General features: G+C 43.9%; 1 protein-coding gene across 14 annotated transcripts in view; it reads left to right on the top strand.

The window, feature by feature from the left end:
* The window catches only part of ELMO1 (engulfment and cell motility 1), a 574,098-nt gene that overhangs the window by 300,269 nt on the left and 250,869 nt on the right, over positions 1-22,960 (top strand). For all 14 annotated transcript variants that reach the window (XM_070059729.2, XM_089316113.1, XM_002713762.6 and 11 more), the window contains one exon: positions 14,214-14,322. In XM_070059729.2, the coding sequence (XP_069915830.1) occupies positions 14,214-14,322 (109 nt within the window). The remainder of the gene's footprint in view (positions 1-14,213; positions 14,323-22,960) is intronic.

The following is a 22,960-nucleotide window of genomic DNA, read 5'->3' as shown; positions in this document are numbered from 1 at the left end:
TCTGGGCCCTACTTTCAGCCTGTGTTGCTGGCATTTTGGGGAGCCCACGGGGCTCTCTTTTACTGTACTTATGCCTCTTAAATAAATAAATATAATACAATAAATAAATAAAACTAGGCAAAGTGATGTTCCCATAAAGGCAGATGCCAAATGAACCCTCGGTGGGCACTTCCAGCCCAATTAGAGGCCAGAGCTGTGTCTTGTATTGTCTGTTCACTTGTTCAGTAAATATTTCATTAATAAGTGCCTGCTGTATACACAACTTGCTGCACTGTGTAAGAGTCACAGGTGAAGAAGATGTGGTCCCTGAGCTCAAAGGTTTGACCCCATTAGAGGAGGGTAAACACATATACTTCACTGTAGCTTGGGGCAGAAAGTGAGAATTGTGGAAGAAAGGTACAGGCAAAGCTTTGTAGGGTTTTAGCGCATGACCCTACATATGGTTTTATGGAGAAAGTGTCATTGGGGTTGAACCTGAAGGAGAAAAAACATTAGGACAGGTGCTGGAGGGCAGGGCAAAAAGGGTTTTATTGGGAAAATTTCCATGGGAGACCTCATGTTGGACAACCTGAGGGGAGGGCTGTCCCCTAGGGATTCCTCCCTTGGCAGAAGTAGCCACAATTGTTGATTCTTTTACAGAATGAGATGTAATGAGATGAATTCCAACATAAAAGCAAGATGTAATAGGAAAAATACTTCCCTTTTCATATGCCTTTAACTTCGAGTCAGTAACGTAGGATCTAATTTTTAATTAGATTTCAATCAATAATTCCCTTTGTAACTACCTTAGCATGTACAGAATCAGAATATTTTCATTTTCTGATTGCAAATAAGTTTCTGACGTGGTTGATTGATTATTGATCGAGAAGAAGATAATGTGAAATAGCTGCCACCCTCACCTCTCCTTGTCCTCAAGTCCATTCTTCCAAGGCAGGGAAAATTTCTAAATCTATGAGCTAAGTGAGAAAGCAAAGTAGCGCTGACTGAAGGAATTCATTTTACAACCAGCTCTCCTGGAATGCATGTGTTCAGTAAAGCGAGCTATATCTAAATCTGTTTCAGACAATGTATATGGAGGGTAGTGTTGCTTTAAGATTGCAATCACTGTTAACACAGTGGTGACAATTTCTCAGTAAGAAACCGGGCTTGAAAAATGTCAGATGTAATTTTTCACCCAACAGTGACTGTCAGACAAAGCCACACACATGTCTCGGTGTCTTTGCATCCTGGTGAAGGAGACAGAAGGCATTTGTATGCAGTAATATCGCGTGGAGTCAGGCGAGATTCTGCCCTGTGATCTGGAGATTTATTGCTAATATTGCCCCAAATGAGAGGGCCCCTGTTGCCTTCATTCAGCGGCTTTTTCCAGCTGTAATTAGTCTTTATTGCTTTCTCTCGTTTGCCTCTGGCTGGGGATGTTAAAAAGATGCTCAGGACAGGGGCTGCAATCCATTTCTTCTTTAAAATTGAATTCCAGGATTGGACATTGAGGGGCAACCATTGAACTGCTGCTTGGGAAGCCTGCATCCCGTAGGGGACTGGCTGCTTTGAGCCCTGGCTACTCTGCTTCTGATCCGGGTTCCTGTTATGCACCCTGGGAGGCAGCATGTGATGGCTCAGGTACTTCAGCCCCTACCACTCACATGGGATACTTGAGCGGAGTTCTGAGCTCCCGACTAGAGCCTGGCCCATCCCTGACTTGTGGGAGTTTGGGGAGTAAACCAGCAGAGGAAGGAAGATATCTCGCTTTCTCTCTCTGTCTCTATTCCTCTGCCTTTCAAAAAAAATTGAAAATAAAATCAAAAAGACTAACTGAAGGCTCCTCCTGTGGCTGAAGCTACCCTTCCTGCCTACTGCATCTTACAGGCACCTTCACTCCAGGATGTGAGACTTCCTGGGAAAAATGGCAGCACTGTGGAGGTGCATAAAAGCGGTACCTAGGAGGTACAAGCCTGCTCAGCTACAGATCCTACCTCTGTGTATCTTCCAAGTACATTGCAGGCCCCCCAGACCCCCAACCTGGTGTTTTTGTCATGCCTTTTTTTTTTTTTTTTTTGGGGACATTCAGTGATTTGCTCAACACTAATAAATACTTATAAAATATTTGCAGAATGGGAGAATCAAAGAGTGATGTATCGTAGGGCTGTGGGGAGGATTAGGGCTAGCGTTCGGCCAGTAGATCTGATGAGGTGGCCCCTTGCTTTACACAATGTGGACCTCATACCTGGTGGTAGCAGCAACAGCATCTGGTAGCTCAGAAACGTGGGACCCCAGGCCTCACTACACGCCCACTGAATCAATTTGCATTTTTAATAATGTCCCAGGTGATTGTGAGTACTTTTAAGCTTGAGAAGGCCTGGGATAATATATGTCTGAAAAATAATTGAAAATGTCAACTTTCAAAGGAAATGCTGGGCAAGGTACATGGTTTGCATTCAAGCAGTACGTATGCAGTGGAGGAATTGTCCATCAGGGGGCGCTGTAGGACTCCACCAGGCCTCTCCCCTTGCCCCGCTCATCCTCCTGTGCTCTACTATTGGGCTCTCTCTCTCTCTCTCTCTCTCTTTTTAATGATTTACTCATTTTTCTTTAAAAATCAGAGTTACAAAGAGACAGAGAGATCTTCAACAGCTGGTTCACTCCCCAGATGGCTATAATGGCTGGGGCTGAGCCAGACCTAAGCCAGGACTAGGGCTTCGTCTGAGTCTCCCACATGAGTGTCAGGGGCCTAAGGACTTGGGCCATCCTCCATTGCCTTCCCAGGCCTTTAGCAAGGAGCTAGATTGGAAGTGTAACAGCCGAGACTTCAACCAGTCTCCACATGGGCTGGCAGCATTACTCATAGTTGCCTCAACCGTTATACCATGTTGCTGGGTTCTTGGGCCTTTTATAGGAGTGTCATCCTGGGCTATTTCTGAACCATCACCTAACACTTACGTCTTAGACCATTTGTGCTGCTACAGCAAAATACTGGGTAATTTACAAACAGTAAACATTTATTTCCTGTGATTCTGGAGGCTATGTGGTATGAGATCAAGGTGATGGCAGGAATGGTGTCTGGTTCCAAGATGGTGCCTTGTTGCAGTGTCCTGTGGAGGGGACGTCTACTGTGTCCTCACGTGGTGGCAGGGGCTGATGGCAAGGTACCCTCCCTTCAACCATGATCCCTGTGTAAGGATGATAAGCCCACTCATGAGGGCTGAGTCATGACTTCATTGCCTAACCAAAGGCCACATTTCCTCTTTTTAAGATTTATGTACTTATTTGTTTATTCATTTGAAAGGTCGACTGATAGGGAAGGAGGGGGAGAGAGAGAGAGAGAAAATCTTCCATTATCTGGTTCATTCCCAAATTCCCACGACAGCCACTAGAGCTGGGCCAGGTCAAAGCCAGGAGCCAGAGCTCCATCCTGGTCTCCCGTGTGGCTGACAAGAACCCAAGTGCATGAGCCATCACCTGCTGCTACCCAAGTGCATTGGCAAGAGGCTGGAACAGAAGCAGAGTAGCCGGTGCCCAAGTGGTCTCCTAACCCACTGCATGACAGTGACCACTTCTTGCCACAATTCTTCATCCTTTTGCACTGGGGGTTAAGTGTCAACATGAATGTTCTGTCCTTCAGAACATGGCCGTGGCCTGTCTGGTCCAGTCTGAACATCAAGCTCCATGGCGTGGCTTCATCTGTGGAATGCAATCTTGCTTCTGTGGCCTCTGAGCAGCAAGTGAGCCAAACACTTGAGAGTTTGCATGCAGTAAACATTGATGCATATTTACTTTCCTTTAAATTGAGGTGAATCACTTCTTGGCCTTTTGGCTAAGATCAAGTGTAAATTGAGGTGAAAGTCACGTACCCTGAACCTCACTATTGTAAAGTGAACTGTGGGTGGTGATAACTACATTCGCAGTGCTACGCAACCCCCACCACTGTCCTATTTCAAGACAGCTTCGTCATCCCAAAAGGAAAGCCCATACCCATTAAGTAGTTCCTCCTCAGTCCTCTTTCTCCCCAACCTCTGGAAAACACAATCTATGTTCTCTGCATGTGGAGTTTATTTCTTATTAATCATGTTTTTATTATTCACAAGAGAAAAGCACCAAGCACATTCAGCCTTAATTTATTTTTTCATCTACTCTCATTGCTTTGCATATTCCTGAAAACAGGATGTTTGCTAATGATGGAAAATTGGAGTGTAGTGTGACAAACCGTTAAGTCAGTGGTTCACAAATTATCTGGGAAGGTGCTAGAAATGCAGATTCTTGGATCTATTCCAGAATGACAAAACCAGAATTTTGGAGGTAGGGCCCAACAATCTGTGTTTTAATGAACTTTTGTAGGATTCTAGTGAAAGTTCAAGTTAGAGAACTGCTGCTTTAAATAGATTAATCTTCATTTTTAAAAAATTTACTTTTTGGGCTGGTGCCTCTGCCTCTGGTGCCAGCATCCCATATGGGCACCGTTTCTAGTCTCAGCTGCTCTACTTCAGATCCAGCTCCCTGCTAATGGCCTGAGAAAGCAGCAGAAAGGCCCAGATGCTTGGCCCCTGCACCCACATGGGAGACCCTGAAGAAGCTCCTGGCTCCTGGCTTCAGATCGGCCCAGCTCCGGCTGATCCAAAGCCAAGAGCAAGGAGCTTCTTCCAAGTCATCTGGGGAGTGAACCAGTGGATAGAAGACCTCTCTCTCTCTCTCTGTCTTTCCTGCTCTCTGTCTGTAACTCTGCCTCAAATAAATACATAAATCTTTAAAATTTTACTTTCAGTTTATTTTAAGTGGAAGCGGGATCAGGCTGAAGCCAGGAACCCAGAACTTAACCCCTGTCGCCCGCAAGGGTGGCAGGGACTCAAGTACCTAAGCCATCACCCACTATCTTTCAGGGTGTACATTGACAGGTATCTGGATCAGAAGCAGATTGCGGGCACTCTGATATGGGATGTAGACATCCCGACTGGTGTCTTTAACTGCCACACCAGAACGCTTGCCCTTAATAAGCAGACCTTTCGTGATGCCTTCAAGCGCTTGCCGACCTCTGCCCATCCTTGGCCCCAGACGCTCCTGTATTGGCTTAGGAGGGAGCTCTTCTAGCCCAGCTTCTTTGATGGAAGAGTCTGCTGTTGAATTCCCACTGCTACCCTGTGGAATTCGTGTAGTTACAGATACAATTCCTGGGCTTCCCTCAGCGATGCTGGGGTCATTGTGGGGGAACTGACACAAGACATCCCTGCTGCTGTTCGGTCCTCTCCCCTCTTGTGCAAGAGAGGGCCTTTCAGCCAGGCACAGCTGGGATTGCTGGGTGCATCTCCCATGTCCTGCTTTTGTTGTACTATATCAAAGTGCAGGGAGCGTTTCTTTTTGGTTGATTAATGTTCAATTCGAGGTCTATTATGAACCTCTAGGCTTTAATTACTATACCATTACCCAGTCAATTCCTTGCCATTTTATATTTATGGCCTTTATTATGCTGCTGTATGTGCAATTGCCTAATTTTATTCTGGAAGCATTTCACCTCATTAGCTGGGTTTTATACTGTTCCACTCATTTGTCCAGATTGTTATTTATCTCAGTTCCCCGTGTGAGTTTTCTGCTTTTGGCTTTTCACTAGTCTTACATTTTCCTGGGTTTTATTGTTCTTTGACTCTTGGAAGCAGCTCTTTAAGTTTTTGCAACTCTGTTCTAAGTGTTCTTTTCCCTGACCGTCAGTCACACACAAACCTCAGTCCTTTCTAACCTCCAAAAGCCCGGCTCAGCTCTGTGGGATCTGTCCAAAACCTTGACGTAGGCACTACCTCTTGGGCCCCCATGGACAGCTCCTGCTCTACATGGCCAGTTAAGGCTCAGGGAAGGTGAGAGGATGGGGCTCTTTTTCTTTTCTTTCTTTTTTAAAATTTTAATTTACTTACTTGAAAGGCATAGAGACTAGACACAGAGAGCTCGTCCATCCTCTGGTTCACTGTTCAAATGCCTGCATCAGCCAGTGCTGAACCAAGCCAAAGCTAGGAGCTTTCAGCTTCATTTGTGTCTCCCACATGACTGACAGGGACTCAAGTACTTGAGCCATCAGCTGCACTGATCTGAAGCCAGGAGCCAGGAGCTTCTTCCTGGTCTCCCACACGGATGCAGGGGCCCAAGGACTTGGGCTGTCTTCTACTGCTTTCCCAGGCCATAGCAGAGACCTGGATTGGAAGAAGGGCACCCAGGACTAGAACCAGCACTCATGTGGGATGCCGGTGCTACAGGCGGAGGATTAACCATGGTGCCATCCCTCAAAAATGATTTTAAAATATTCTCTACCATGTTTTTTTCTAACACTCCCTCCTTAAATATCCCTACTGTCTCAGAAAAATGTAGTTTTACTTGAATTCTGCCCAAGACCCACTGAATTGAACCCTTGGTGAGCTGCCCAGCAGACCATGTTTCGTTAGCCCTACAGTGATTCTGAAGCACACTAGAGGTAGAGAATGATTGTTCTAGAGCAGCAGTTGTCACTGTGGTTCCCCAGACCAGCGGTATCACCTGGAAACTTGTTATATTTGTAAATCCGTGGGCTCCACTCCAGTCCTAATGGATCAGAAACTCTCAGGGCTGGGTGCATCAGTCACTGTCTGCGTAAGTCTTCCAGGTGATTCTCTTACCTACTAATGTTTGAGAATCAATGTTCCAAAGAGGTGTTCAAATAATTTTAGGCTATTTATTCCATCTGAGTCCTTATTTTGCCAAGGAGGAAGATTAATAATCTCTTTAGCAATTGTGTGTTGCTTTTTGTTGTGTTTTTCCAATAGCTCTGCCCTAGAGATACAAGAATATTCCAGAGATGGGAGTGGTAACACCTTCAAATAAGAGTTCATGTAGTTATTATAACAATATTAGTATCGATCATCTGCATGATTAAGTGTGTGCAATGTTTCAGGCACTAAGGAGATCTCATCCCTTTTTTTTTTTCATTTAACCTTTACAGTCCTCTGTGGGTAGGCATTCCACCATCATTTTTCCAGGAGCAAACTGAGGTGAAGGAAGGTGCGCATCATCACAAGAAGTGGACTTTGTCTGTTAGAATTAGATCCAGGATGTTCATATCTGTGCAGAGCCACACTGCTGTTCACTGATCTGTTAGCATAAGGCCTCTCCTCATCAAAGCGTTTTTACCATTTTTCTTTTCCCTTTTTATTAGGGAACAGTAACCAACACTGTGTGCTCTGGGGTCAGGCCCCCTCAGTTCCCATGCTGGGTCTGTTCACGTCTGTGCAGTGAGACCTTGGCCCAGTCATGCAACATCTCAGTCTGTGTTTCCCATCTGTGACATGGGGTAGTGCAGTGTTTCTGTCATGTGTTAGTTCTTACACCTGGAATGAGACAGTCAGTGCAAAGCCCTTGGAATAGAACCTGGGAGATACCTGCTCTCTGTAAATGTAAGTGGCAGTTTATCTTTTGTGGCCCACTGCCTGCATCCTTAAAGCTTTTATTCTTTTTAAGTTTATTTACTTGGGGGCATCACTTTGGGACCTTGTAGGCAGATCCAGTGTGCTAGCAGCCTTTGATTCTAAGTTGTTCTGTTTTGTTTTCTCGCTTGGCATGCTTTCTATAATTTTAATGTCCTTTCTCTGCTCATTTAAAATCTTCATATTAGGGCTTTGGCATGTTTGTTTAATTCCATGGACTTGTTCAAAATTCATGTGCACAATTAACCTCTCATGTGCATGCCTCTGGCTTTCTGGGGACCAATCATCATTAGCTGTGGTAGCAAGGGAGAATGGAGAAGTGATTCTTTCCTGGATGCTGAGGCTCTGTAAGAGAAGACAAAACCAGTTTCCTCTTGGATCTTGGAGGAGATCAGGGTCTTGCTGATGTTGTTGTGGGCTGGATCACCACTTCAAGTGGTGGGGATATGGTCCCTGGATGTTTGAGTCCAGATCCTCACCTCCACATGAGCTAAGAATTCAGAGACACAGATGAAGTACAAGAATGGAACAGCATTTATTAAGAGATGCAAAGAGAGTGTGAATGTGGGCAGCCCCACGAGGAGTGATGCACGCCATGAGGATCTGCCCGAGGAGAGAGGAATTCACCCCCCCACCCCCAGCTCAGGAGTCCCCTATATGGGGTAGGAGGTGGTGCCCTGAGTGGAGTTTGGGAAGGCTTCGTGTGTGTGATGTCTCTGAGAAGGTTTGCATGGCATCTCCATTTGCATGGTGTCTCCACATGGGACTCGGTGTGCAGCTGCTCATGGCGTCTTCACAGTCGAGGAGACTTGGGAGCATCATGATAGTGGGTTGGCATGTGAGGGGGTGGAGTTAGGCTGCCAGGCTAGAGATGGAAACCTCTCTTTGTTCACTGCTGCTTGCCTAACCTATATGCATGGGATCTAAGGGTGAAAGTTTCCTTCTGGCTGTTTCCTGATCTGTTGCTGGTGTGGAACCCTCCCTGTCTGGCTGTGGGTGAATCTCACTGCTACAAGTCAGGATTTTGTTAGTTTGCTGATTGGTTTAATATAGAATAAGACTGGCTTTTCCCTTTAGTGGGTCAGGAGACAGGTTTTTCAGGCTCATGGGAGTTGACAAGGGTCTCAGGACAGGAGTCCTGTGGTGGCTGAAACTGCTTAGTAATGGGATTTGACTGCTAGAATCATTGTGCCATGAGCTGACCTGGTCTTCAGGGTCCTTGTTCACACTCTACACTTGCACCTCCCTGAATTCCTCCTCTGGGAGAGTGTGTGGGACCTCCTATCTTGCGTTTCAGGTGTAGGCTGGTTTCCCGCTTTCTGGTTTGCCTCTCTTGTATGGTTAAAGAGCAAGAAGGCCTCTGGCTGTGGTTCCTGTGTCCCCAGAGGCCCATTCTCAGGGTCGGTCAGTCTCAGAGCTGTGACTGTATGTTAGTTGCAGGTAAAAGTGTTGTGTGAAATGTTTTCCAAGGGTCACATGGGGAGAGAGAGAGAAGTAATAGTAATAATAATTATTATTAATAATAATAGCCACATGTCCTCTGTGGCGTCTGTTTTAGGCACTGTGCCTTGCTTGTGTGACTTGATAGGCACCGCAGTTCTGTGAGGTGGGTTTTATGAATGTCTGCATATGTTACCAAGAGACGCAAAGCTTGTGCAAGCCTTCACTTGTTAGTGGAAGCTTTGCCCAGAGTCTCCACATTGTCTGTGCTTCCCAAAGTAGCTTTATGTCAGAACTGGGGCAAGACCCACTGTCCCCTCTCTTTGGGGAGAAGACAGCACCACTGCTCCTGCTGTCCTCTCTGGCCCGTGAGGAGACGGCTGTGCTTCACCTGACCCCAAGTTAGAGAGGAAAGGAAGCCTCCCCAGATGGTAGGGATTGGAGAATCCCTGGAGCTTCACCCCAGGGCTTGCCACGGGCAATGCAGGCTGCATTAGACACAGCCCTGGTGGGCAGCCTTCAACAGAAGGTGGAAAAGAGCCTGTCGGGGACAAGTAGCTGACTATAAATCAGCAAGGCACTGCTGAAATGGTAGTGACAAGCTAGGGTAGTCCCTGGAGGCCAAGAAGGGGTGAGCAGTGAGGACGCTGGCCTTGTACTCACAAGCCTAATAGTTCCTGCTGCACACAACTGGAGAATGAGAAGCAGCACCAGGCACTGCACAGGGAACCCAGAATTTATGGAGATCAGATCTTTGGGGACATTTCATGGCAGCTTGGGTCACTCACCCTGAGGAGCTGTTATTCGTCTTCAGGGAGATAAATGAGATGAGAGAGTTTCGTTTCAGAAGGGCTGGGATTTAGTGAGATGTTGGAAATTGAGAGACATTCTCAGTGTGTTGACATTAAGACGCGCACAAGTAATTTTAAATGTTTGTGGTATTTGTGTCTGCCTAGACTACAGAGCTCCGTCAGGAAGGAGGGTTTATTTTTCTTAAGGTGGATAAATATGATAAGAAAGATGGGACATTAAAAAATAAAGAGAAAGACTTCCCCAAGTTGATTTACATATTGATTACTTAAATTACCACTTAATTTAGTGCCTGCTAATAAACTTTGCCTCGGAAATGTTTCCTGAACATTTATTGGCTGCCGTAATTCTACTTACAGTGTATGCAGATCACATCCTCATTAAATATTGATGTGCTCATGAAATGTTAATAGGATGTTAATGTGAAATACAAGGGAATGTGGTCCCTGGGAGTGGGGAGCCCATAGAGGGCAGCACGTTATCTGTCTCCTGTCTTTTGCTATCTTCTGTCTTCTTGCTCTGTTTATTTCCGTTGGTTTCCTGTCATAAGTGGATTGAGATTTGCTGCCTGATCTGGCTGTCTCTGACACCAGATTCTCAAAAGAAAAATAACACTCACTGATAGGGGGGAATTTAGTTGTGTCCTCTCCTGCTTTCCTGATGTGCATTTTCTTGGTAGAGCAGAATGGGTTCCCGTAAAAGGCAGAGAGGGACGGGTCCAGACTCCCCTCGCGCAGGAAGGCTGGAGACGAGATGCGCAGAGGTCTCAGGCTCTTGGGAACTCTGGCGATGGCTGTTCCCTGCTCTGCAGGAGAAGGGGTTTACTGGGAGTTTCCAGCCACTTTCTCAGGGCCCCAAATCACCCATGTGTATTTTCCATACAGGGACTGTGAGGGAGAATTATTTTCACAGAACCCAAAGACAGAACAGCTCTGTTCATGATAATCTTCAATGTACAGTTATTTATGCGAGCATATGCTGCAAGTGGTTGAGGAACTCCACAAAATGGAATGATTCATTGTCTCTTTGGACAGTCCTAAGGGTGATAAAGTGATAATGAGGAAGGCTGTGCATGCTGCTCATGATGCATGGGGTGAGAAGAGATTATTTATGTATGTTGTTAGTGCGGCCAGATTAAAAATGCAATGCTGTTTCCAAATGGAAACAGTTGACTTTGTGCTTGGAGGACTGTGGATATAAATATAATGATATATACATATATAAATGTATTTCAAAAAGCTTATGAGATACATTTATTTTGGTCCAAAAATGTTGACACTGGTGCCTATTTTTTTTTTAAATACACATTGTTCATGATTTTTTGAAGACCCTTGAGGAGTGTGTGTGTGTGTGTGTGTGTGTGTTATGGGTATTGTCGCTCCCCCTCTTCGTGGAGGAACGACACAGGACCCTGCGCTGTTCTTTCGTCTGCTCGGCCCTCCCCGGGTTTGCTGCTGGTTCTTCCTGGGTTGGCTACCGTCCCTTCCACCTCCGTGGAAGGGCAGTTCCCCCTGCCACTTTCCCCACTTCCGCAGGAGAGTGGCACACCGCCGGCCGGCTCTCTCGGGGGCTGCACAGGTGTTCCTTCAGATAGATGTTCCCCTTAGATGTTCCTGGTGCATGTTGTCTCTCTCTTCCTTTATAGTCCTCTTCCACCAATCCCAACTCTGCTACCCACACGCCGAGTACGCTGCTCTCCTCCAATCAGGAGCACAGTTTATTGGTTGAACTGGAGGCAGCTGTGTAGAAGCTGTTTCTCCCTTCTCAGCGCCGTATTGTGGGAGAGCAGATGCATAGAATAAGTCTTAATTCCAGTAACTTAGTCTAGTCCGGGTTGCTCCCCACAGGTATGGTATTTGGTTTATACAGAAAATAATTGGGGCACATGTTTATTAAAATCCTACTCCTTCATTTGAAACCACTTACCCTGTATTGATTGAGCTGTTGTCATTTCTGCCCTTGCTGTAAGTATCCTGTCGATAGCAATGTCATTTACTTCCCCTTCTTTCTTCCCTCCTTCCAGCCTTTCTTCCTTTTATCTCTTTACTGACCGTCTTCCCCTGCCTGAGTCTTCTGTTCTGTCTGCCTCTCTCTTGCCGTTCAAATGTCCCTGGATTCCTCTGCTCCTGCCCACCCTGTCCAGGCTCCTGGAACATGAACTGCTGCCTGGCATGGTGCGGACTCTGGCACCACTACATTGTCGATCAGCAGGTGCTGGTCTACCCAGAGTACACCCTACCCACCCCACGGACTCTGATCTTGATCCCTCTGCTGGGAACTTGGAATGTTCTGTCTCATAGCCCTTCACACAGCAAGGTCTTTCTCAGCCTTTCATTCTCAGATGTCACAGAACCTTCCTTTACGCTGTAATTATCTAAGCTCTCCTCCAAAGCCCGCCTCCTTACTCTTTATCATCTCAACAAGTATATTTTTTCCGTAGTCCTTGTAATAAACTCTTTCTATCTCTTTTGTTGTCAATCTGGCTCCCTTAATTAGAATGGGTACTTGAGCCAGTGCCCCTGCTCAATAGGCTAATCCTCCGCCTGCGGCGCCAGTACTCCGGGTTCTAGTCCCGGTTGGGGCGCCAGATTCTGTTCCAGTTTCCCTTCTTCCAGGCCAGCTCTCTGCTATGGCCCAGGAGTGCAGTGGAGGATGGCCCAAGTGCTTGGGCCCTGCACCCGCATGGGAGACCAGGAGAAGCACCTGGTTCCTGGCTTCGGATCAGCGCGATGCGCCGGCCACAGCTAGCCGGCCACAGCGGCCATTGGAGGGTGAACCATCGGCAAAAGGAAGACCTTTCTCCCTGGCTCTCTCTCTCTCTCACTGTCCACTCTGCCTGTCACAAAAATAAAAATAAAATAAAATAGAATGGGTACTCAATGAATTCAGAACCATTTTCTGTCTTGCTTCTTATTTTATGGGGCACAGCTGTCTCCCTGGGAGATAAATAATAAGTGCTCAATTAATATTGTTGATTGAGTGACTAAAACATCATCCTTACCACTGAAGAGTCCTGAGGAGCATTAAGACAATATGCAGGGCCGGTGCTGTATTGTAGTGGGTAGAGCTACTGCCTGTAGTGCCAGCATCCCATATGGGCGCCAGTTAGTCCTGGCTGCTCCACTTTCCATCCAGCTCTCTGTTATGGCCTGGGAAAGCAGTAGAAGATGGCCCATGTCCTTGGGCCCCTGTACCCATGTGGGAAGACCTAGAGGAAGTTCCTGGCTCCTGGTTTCAGATTGGTGCAGCTCAGGCTATTTCGGCCAATTGGGGAGTGAACCAGCAGATGGAAGACCTCTCTCTCTCTCTCTCTCCCTCTTCTCTCTCTGTGTAACTCTGACTTTCAAATAAAAGAAATAAATCTTTAAAAAACAAAAGACACTATGCAGCATGACTGCAGATGCTACTGAGACCAACATCCAAAGTATTGTAACCAGTAAGGAGGTGCCAGGCAACTATTACTGGCTAAGAGTTTTGGGAACAGCTTCAGCCATGGATGAATTGGTTCTTTTGTAATATAAGGAATACCCTCAGGTACTGTTCTTTTTCTTGACGTACGAATTTGAAGTGGAATAACTCTAGAGCTTTGTTTTGTTCTGCTTTTAATATGTGTGGAGTGGTTCTCTTGGATATAAGTGATAGGAATATCTCTAAGTATTTTGAGGAAAGATGTGAGTTTATGAAATGGATGGAGATATTTTGGGGACTGATTGAACACATAGACCATGGGGACAGGGAAGCAGTTACACTTGAGGAGTAAGTGGAGACGCTGTGTCTCGTGTCTGCTTTCCTTTGCATTTGGCCTCATTTTCTTTTCTTTTGCCTGAAACTCCTGAACCATCCTCAGTGGGCACCATCAGAGGTGGCTGCTTTTCTCCCTTTGGTATGTGAAATCACAGGAAAGGACTTGGTCTGGTTTGTATCACACGTTCCCCAGACACCTTTCAAACAATACCAGGGAGTGAGACCTTCTAGGAACCCAGAAATCTCTTCAGAGAGAGAGACACAGAGAGAGGGAACTATCATTATGTTCTTAGAATTGTAGCTACAAATCACACTGAATCTGTTAAAAACTAAAAATTAAAATTTAAAAATTTGTAAAAAATAAATTTAAAGGAAGAAAGAAACCTATGCAGGAAGTGCACAATCGAAATGCTGGAATAGTGGGCATGGGGGTGCCAGGCAACCCTTACTGGGGAAGAGTTTGGGGAACAGCTATTGGAAGGGAAGGGAAGTGCTTGGAAGACAAGACAGTAGCTTTGTCACTTAGTAAAGAGTTGTTTTGGAAAAGTCTCCACAGCATCTAAGGAAAATGTTTTCTTACAGATCAGAGTGTGTCCTGGGATTTTTGGAAAGCATGAGAATTTTAGGCCTCTTGTACGTGGTATACTATTTTGTCCTGGCCACAACAGTCTGTGTTTGGGGACCTGGAATAGATGTCTGTATGCTTCTGTCTCTGTTGGAGTGGAGCCATGTCCCAATGTTTCCAGCCACTGAATTCACTTAGTGACTTATTTGCTTTTTCCACTGCAGATTGTGCTGGAGAACAGTAGCCGAGAAGATAAGCATGAATGTCCCTTTGGCCGCAGTAGTATAGAGCTGACCAAGATGCTGTGTGAGATCTTGAAAGTGGGCGAGCTGCGTAAGTACAACTTGCTTCGCGCATGGGAGAAAGCTTGGTGGAGGCTCAGCTTCCAGGGTTTGGTCTCAACATACACAAAGAATTCCCATGGGGCCAGCAGTTCCGTGTGCTCATCGCTGCAGAAGCCCTACTTTTTGGCTCAGGTTTTTAGTGTATGTATTTCTGCAGAGTCGACTCTGGATAGAAACATTCTTAGAGCCTGTAGGACTAGAGAAATTTGCAGGTATTGTGGCTGAATTTCAAATAATACAAAATTGAGTATGTATTAAAATAGCCCTGTTGCTGTTTAAGGAAAAGATCTATGGATTTCTTTTTTTTTAAATTCCAATTTATAACTGAACAGTAGATCATTTTCTTTTCCTTCTTGCAAAATCGTTTTTCTCTATAAAGAAAATTGAATGCCTTAATGAAATTCTCTTGCTGCCAGTGTTTCTGTTGTTTGGAATACTTGCTCTAAGAAAGTGAGTAACTGAAAATGAAATATTTGACCAGCGTTATGCTTCTTGCTCTTTCTTACTTTCATTACACAGTTTATAAGAGGACATCCTGGAGAACGAGGGATAATAAATTCCCTGCATTTTGCTCATTGGCATCATTTGGTTTTAAGCCATGATGGTATATATGATTTAACCTGCCCCCATTGTCATTGTCAATGTTGACTCTCTTTAAAGTGTGTTAAAGTATATTGAAAGTATATTTCCCCTCCCACACCTACAGAACTGTCACATATATATCTTTCCACATAGGCCTGGTAACACAAGTTGCAAGAGAAGACTATATAGACCAGAAAAAATGTTGCAGTGTCTGGTATTACTGTGAATGTATTTGCTTGCTTGAGAGCTTGGGGTAATGGTATGAAATAATGAATGGAAAGGAATCAGATAATGCCATTGGAAAGAGAGTTATATTTTATTTACAGAGTAGAACTGACAGGTGCTGCTCAGATAAACTAGAAAATGTAGCATTTAGTAAGAAAAAAGCTAGGACGTAAGACTGTTTGACCCAGAAGGAGAGCTTACCTACCTCCAGCAAGCATGGCTGGTGGAAAGATGTTGGCTTTATCATGGAGCTGCCATGACAATTCATTACACATGAACCCCAACAAGAAACTTTTGCATTAAAACAGTAGCACCCTGACCTGAGGGATTCCTGTGTTAATCTACTCTGGTTTATTGCTCACTAAATGTTAAGATTTCAGTTTACATGGATCCTTGACATGAATTATCATATCTACTCTGTAATTAAAGTAACTCCTTGAGACTTCAGGCTGCAGTATCACTGTGTATTCAGCTTAAGCATGTAAGTACTAAATCGAACAAATCCTACTGCATTCCTCCATCTGATAGCTGCGACTATTTCACGTTTATCTCACTTTTACAGGGGAAATGGTTGAAAGTCCCTTGCTAAAAAACATTTCAAGGCTATCTGAGTTTTTCAGTGACTAGCAGGTAGTTGTGCCCTACTAGGCTGGGATTTCTGTGTCCATGATAATGCTGTGCATTGCCCTTCTTGCCCCCTGCTTTTCCGTCCTCCCTAACATGTTCTGGCTGCTTACCCTCCTCTTGAGGGCAGCAGAAGGCCTGACCTTTGTGCTGTGATGTGCTGTACCCAGCTTTCTGCTCTTCTCCTTTGCCCAGGGACATCTGCCTCTTGTGCTAAAGGTTAACCTGTAAAATAGGTGGTATAGGAGAAGGACAGTGTTGGAAATAAGGGGGAGCTGGGTTCTACTGAAGACTTCCGTGTCCTTTGGTAAATCACCCACTGACCTCACTGGGCTGTTCCATACCCACAACCTTCCCAGAGTGGAATAGCTAGCAATGGCTTGGTATATTTGGGGTGACCTTCTGAGTAGCTGTGTTCATTTTGTGATTGCAATCGCAGTGATAGCAGTGAGTGGAGCTCCTTAGGGACAGATAATATTCAACCAGAGGACATGAACTTGGAAGAGGGTCACATTCCTGAATGTGCATGGGCAGGGTGTATGTGGACTTGATTGCACCAGCGAGACCCCACCTGGTCGGTGGAGGGGAACAACGGTGGTGGGAGTCTGAGCAGACAGTCCCACTCTGGTGACTGTTCACTCTGTGCATGGGTGTGGGGTTGGGCACATAACAGGGAAAAAGGTCTGACTTCTGGCAGGTATCGAGCAGTCCTGTTGGCCTTTTGAGGATCCTGGTAGTCAATCAGGGAAGCAGGACAGAGCTCCATTCCCATTGGCTGGGATGATAGAGTGGCTATGAAGGCAGGTGCCATGGGGAGCCCGGGAGATGTCCTTGCACTGTGGGCTCTTTCATCTCCCACCTTCTGATGCAGAGAAGACCCCAAGCATCCTGCCACATCCACTTAACACTTGCTCAGGCTGCACTCTGCAGTGAGGCTGGCCTGGGACAGCTGGAGCCTGGCCTTCTCAGGGTCTTTTTCCTTCACCGGGAAATACCAAACACCTGTATTTATTTGCTCAGTGCAAATCCTTTGAGTGCTTCTGATGGCCCAGGGCAGTGATAGACACTGCTGGGACACAGGTGGACCCTCTCAGCCCTGTCACTGAAACTTCAGAAAACACCTTATGATATCAGAAAGTGTGAGAAGAGCTGGGACTCACCTTTTTCCTATGAGTTTGTAAGACATTAGACTTTTTAATAAGTGTCCATTTTCTGTTCTAAAGCATTATTTGTGCTGTGTTTTTTGAAAGATTTCATTTATTTATTTGAGAGGTAGAGTTATAGACAGAGAGAGGGAGAGACAGAGAGAGAAAATCTTCCATTTGCTGGTTCACTCCCCAAATGGCCACAGTGGCTGGAGCTAGGCCGATCTGAAACCAGGAGCCAGGAGCTTCTTCCAGGTCCCTAACATAGGTGCAGGGGCCCAGGAACTTGGGCCATCTTCTACTGCTCTCCCAGGCCATAAGAAGAGACCTGGCTTGGAAGAAAAACAACTGGGACGTGAACTAGAACACGTATGGGATGCTGTCACTACATGTGAAGGCTTAGCCTACTACGCCACAGCACCCGCTCCTGTGCAGTGTTTTAATTGATTGAAGTTCAAGTTTTTGGTTTTACCTTTTGCTTGCCATCAGCTGCAAAGGCCATTCTGGACATTTTTCAAGGATTAGAAACAACTTTCCCATTTCTGAAGTCTACATGCCCAAATGAGTTGTTTTCTGCTCATGAAATATTAAAGGATTGCTGTGCTGTGATTGACTGCTAGACATCAAATGATAGAACACCCTGTGGTAAGGGGAAAATTACTTTTTAATGGATTGTCCTTTGCCCACTGCCATATTAAATAAGTTACTAATATGAAAAAAAATCTAAATGTGCCCTTATATTGAAGGAGATATCTATTTTTCTTGTGAGGAAAATTAGTTTCACATACAAATTCATCTTTTGTGGCTTAGTTGCATCTATTTTTCTCCATTGCTGAATTCGTGGTTTAAGCACTTCTTAGATCGTGTTAAAGATTGACCTTGACAACCACGGTCAGTCTTGTTCTCTCAGCAAGAGCTGAGACTGAAGGAGTACTCAGTTAAAAATCTAACTGGGGAAGAAAAGGGATGTTCACACAGAAGAAAGATTCAACTTTCTAGAAACATTTTCTCTTTTGACTTTAAGTCTCTTGGGGACGCACACTTCTGAAATACCAATTATATTTTGGTGTTTAAAGCAAACATATTAATGATAAATTAAATTATTGATACCAAATATTTATGTATGTTTTTAGGTTGCTTTATAAAAAGCGTGATTTTTCTGCTTCCCAATTGTTAGCTTTACAAGAGGCAAATATTAACCTTTCATAGTGTGGCCTAAAAAAATCTATTTGTGTTCTCAGAAGCATATTTTATCAGTTATTTGAAGTCTTTAACACCCCTGTAAGTGATTCAAGATCAATACCCTCTATGTTTATTAATGAAGGGAAAACATGTACTCATTGGATATTGTCTAGGGTCACTGAGCTCAAATTGGTATCCAGTATGCCCAAAGAACAGCTAGAAAGAGGCAGGAAAGTACAGTGGTTAAATTTGGACATCTGAATGTCCCATCTTTGAATCACAGCTCATTTACTAATTACGTGCCTTAGGCATGTTTTTTCTCTGTTCTGAACTTCTGGTTACTTATCTATAAAATAAAGACAATTCCTGCTAGTAGGAGGCTTAAATGGATGTTGCCTTAGTTGAAGATGGGTAGTTGTTTTGCAAGTCATAGAATCTCACTGTCAGTGAGCAAAGTACATATTAACTGAAGTGGAGAGGGTGCTCTGGTGTAAGTGACAACTGAAACCAGGACATGGAATAATTTCTCGTTTGTTTTCTGTGTATAAGCTAAAATTATTCCTTTTAATCTCCCTTTTTCTTGAGGCTCCTTTGATAGCAAGGCACATGTTTTGCCTTAGTTTCAATTTGGTAAATCACAAAGAGAGGTGCTTAGGAATCTGGACATGACCATGGAAGCCAGAGCCTAAGTTGTGCAGATGGTCCCTAACTTGCAATGGTTCAGCTTTTTGAATTTAAGATGGTGTGAAAGTCTCCCTGTACAATCATTCTGGTTTAACATTTAGCACAGTTTTCAGTAAATTACATGAGATACTCAATTGGACTGTAAAATAGCCTTTGCATTAGGTAATTTTTCCTAACTGTTGGCTAACATAAATGTTCTAAGCATATTTAAGAGAGGCCAGGCTCAGTAGCTTAGGTGTACTGGAGTCACTTTTCTTATTTTCAGGATTAATTAATTAGAAAGGAGAGACAGAGAAAGAGAGGGTTCCCGTCTTCTGGCTCAATCCTCAAATGCCCACAATGAAGCCAAGAGCTGAAAGCTCAGTTCAGGTTTCAAAAACTCAATTATTTGAGAAAGCACTGTTGCCTCCCAGGGTCTGCATTAGCAGGAAGCTAGGAGCCAGGGGCAAGTATGGAACTCAAGTACTCTAATGTGCTATCCAAGCATCTTGAGTGGCGTCTTAACTGCTAGGCTAAATGCCAGTCATTAAATCATAAGTACTTGCCTGAACGAGGGGTTGGGACCTTACCTTATGGGTAGTGAAAATCAGTAGGAGGTTTCAATAGGAAGAAGTGTCCCATCAGCACATAAAACTCTAGAACTGGATCATGTTTTCTGGGTGTGACAAGAGCACGATAATATATAAGGCCATCAGCAAGGAAAAGGTTACCTTACTTTCACCTTGACCCTGATAATGCAGCAGTCAGGATGATTTCAGCTGCAAATAATAGAAATCCCAACTCAAATCGGCCTATGCAAGAAGAACATTTACTACATAAATCCAGAGCTGATTCAGTCCTAGAACTAATGTTTACGGTTCGCTGATGTCATCAGGCGCCAAGGCTCTTTCCATCTTTCTGTTCTGCTGATAGCCAAGTGGTGGCTTCTATCCTGTGTCCAGAGGAACAAGTGACTCTTAAGTGCATCTCTCCTCGTGTGTGGGAATGTCTCCAGCGTCATGTCTCTCTAAGTAGCACCATGGCCTGTACCAGTCCCTATTGTAGCCATAGATGAGGTGAATGGGGCCATCTGGAGGTCAGACCAGTCATTACCTGCTACCTAGACTAAAGGCGAAATCAGCCTTCTTAGATTACAAGAGAGGATTAGATTACAAGACATAGCTAAAGAAAACTGGAGTTCTGTCAGATGGGAGGAGTAACTATTTGGAGCCCTGAATTCTGTCTTATTTTTAAAAAGTTTTTTCTGCATTTTCCTTACTGATGCAGAAAGCTATAACAAATTGCTGTCAGGGTATAATCCTCTGTCATTTATCTTTATTGGGAGCCGGGGAATACACTAGTATTTGTTTTTTAATGAAGCAGTATCAAAAGTTGCAGAAAAACAGAAACTGAGGTTTGATTATAATGCATTTCTTTTTCATCACTGAGACACTAACGCTGCATTACATTAGTTTACTTTTAGCAAATAGATCTTTCCACTTTCTCAGCTACCCTTTTTTTGATGAGTTATTCTCACGTATATTGAAGACAGAATGGATAGACATTGTAGATTGCAACCTTCATATTTCTTGAAAAAATCTTTCCGTCTTCACTTGTTTGACTATTTATAATTAGATTAATATTTAATAGCCACGTCTCTGTTTTAAAAAGAAGTGTCAAAGGAACTCACATTCCACATTATGAAAATGTTCACCATTTCCTTACTTTGTCTTGTGGTGGCAATATTTATTATAACGCACCAGTGGAGCTGAGCACCTTGTTCAATTCATCACGCAGACACCTCTGCCTGAGCAAGTAACAGAAAGCAGCAACTGGAAGCAGCAGCAATTAGAGTAGACACTGAGCGCTGGGACATGGGGAGTTTTTGTGCAGTGAGAAATACTATCTGTCACTTTCATTTGTGGAACATTCTGGCTCAAGAAAGTTCAGGGAACTTGGCTTTTGACAATTCCACCTCCCATAGATCTTTTTGTTCCCCATCCTAGCATGTTCTCCTGCTCCGTGGAAAGCAGAGCACTCTCAGATCTTGAGTCTCTCTTGACGTTTCATCTTCTACTTCCACTTGTGTAAAACACTTCAGCCTTCAGTTTAAAAAACAACAGCAACAAAAAAGCAAATCGTTATTTTAAAACCTGAATTCATCTTTAGAAAGCTGCATTCAATGTGTTCCACATTAAAATTGTCATGGGGAGAATAGAAACGTCATTCTACCTGTTGCCTATGATCATTGTGTGTATGCCTGACCCTTCAGGTTCTTTTCAGGGTCAAGACACTCCTGGCTATCAAAAGAAAGCAGAAGCAAACTATTCCCCCAATGGATTTGGGTAAAAACTGGTAATTAAGCAAATTCAACTCGAAGAGGAGATGCTGATGCAAAATCACACTCCATATGGGATGGCGCACATGTTGATGCTGCATCAGGGTTACCATCATCTCACCGTGTCAGGCTGAAAAGGTCCCTGAGCATTTAGACATGTTTGGAAGATGATTTTTCTCTTTGTTTCTATGCTTTGCACTGATAGGTTGGCTCAGTAGTAAATGCGTGAAACATTCTTTGAAAGCAACTTAATCAGAAGTGGTGGTTTAGAATAAGTATAAGGTACCAGGCAGGATTTGTCCAAATGGTATCACAAGGCAAGAGAGCTTTGTGTCAGATTCTTGCATTTAGAATCAGAAGCTATGAGTAGATGTTAGTTGTTTCGAAGGCTTTTGTCAAGAGGGTTAACCTTGGGTTTCTTTGTCTGCCCTTCTGTAGCATGGGAACATCATCATCATCATTGTTATTATTATCAGTATTCTCATCTGAAAATCAGGTGGGGAAATGAAGTTCAAGTGCCGACTATGAAATGATCTATTCCTGTAGGAAACAACCTAAATATGTAAGGACTTAGAGCATTGAGATTTATCTTATAGCAAAGCCAACTCTTTCTGTATGTTTAGTGTCTGTTTTAAGAATTCATGTGGTGGCTCGTTCATGTTGCAGAAGGCAGCACTTGTAGATATTTCTGAACTGGCAATAAAATATTTTTCTCCATAGGAAGTGATTGCTGAGAGAAATTAAACTTGGCCATGTAAAAAGAGGCTATATCAAGCACATCTCAATTATAAATGGATGAAAATATTCTATATTTATCCTAGGCTTTTAAAGAATTTACTCTTTTTCACATTATTTCTGAACGGATACATAGCTGCAACCAAGCGGCATCCATTCCTGTATTCTCTAAAGGGGGGAAGGCTCCAGGTTGGAAGGAGGGCTCTGTAGATTTGCCCACCTTCTGCATAAAGAGAGAGAGACCTGTTGAGGACACAGGTTCCCACTGCCTTACAGCAGTATGTCTCCTCCACTTCATCTCCAGCACAGCCTGGGCAACTTGTGATTCCTTCTCTCTGCCGCTGTGGGAGGGCATCACACCCTCCTCTACTCCCGCAGCATTTTATCTCCGTCTCTTTTGCTGTACTTTCTGCTGTTTATTAATAATCTGTACTTCCTGGCTCCAATTCCCATAAATACTAAGATGATTTATAGCAAAGCTTGAAGATGATTTTGAAAATAATACTTGGTGAAAACAAGAGCCAATAAAAATAAAATTAAAAAATGGATGATGAGTGCTTGCAAAGGTGATAAAAGACTTCATATTTGCCCACAGAAAACCCTGAATTTGGCTCGGAGATTCATTCATTCCAGGAAAGCAAGAGAAGCTCAATGCAGAAAACAGATCACATAAATAAGCTTGATGTAAAAGCCCAATGCTCATTTCAATTAACACTAAAATAGCATTCATTTGATTACTTTTCATTTGATAACCTTTCATATCATATATGAAAAATGATGAAATAATAGCACATTCCTATCATTAAAAAAAAAAAAAACTACTGCAAAGCAACAAAACAGCCTGTCTTTAAAATAGTAACACTAAAACAGCTTTTCCAGGAAAACCTGGAAGTAAAGTGGGAGGCTTCATCAGCATTATTTCTTGAACTGGAAGACACGATGTGAGGTGTGGTCATTGATAGAAACAAAATATTTCACATTGTAGACAGTAAGACTTTCCATCTAGAAGTCTCTGAAGTAGAAGAAAAGCTATTAGAATCAGTGTCATGAACAGCAACTAGATAATGGGTAAACAAAAGTTAGCTTGTCCATATGTCAGCAGTAATTAGTTAATTATAAAATGGAAGAAAAGA

This window comes from Oryctolagus cuniculus, chromosome 16 (assembly GCF_051225735.1).
Source record: "Oryctolagus cuniculus isolate XC-2025 breed Fujian yellow rabbit chromosome 16, ASM5122573v1, whole genome shotgun sequence".
NCBI lineage: Eukaryota > Metazoa > Chordata > Mammalia > Lagomorpha > Leporidae > Oryctolagus > Oryctolagus cuniculus.
The sequence above is the reverse complement of the archived record's forward strand: the minus strand, read 5'-3'. Positions and strand labels throughout refer to the sequence as shown.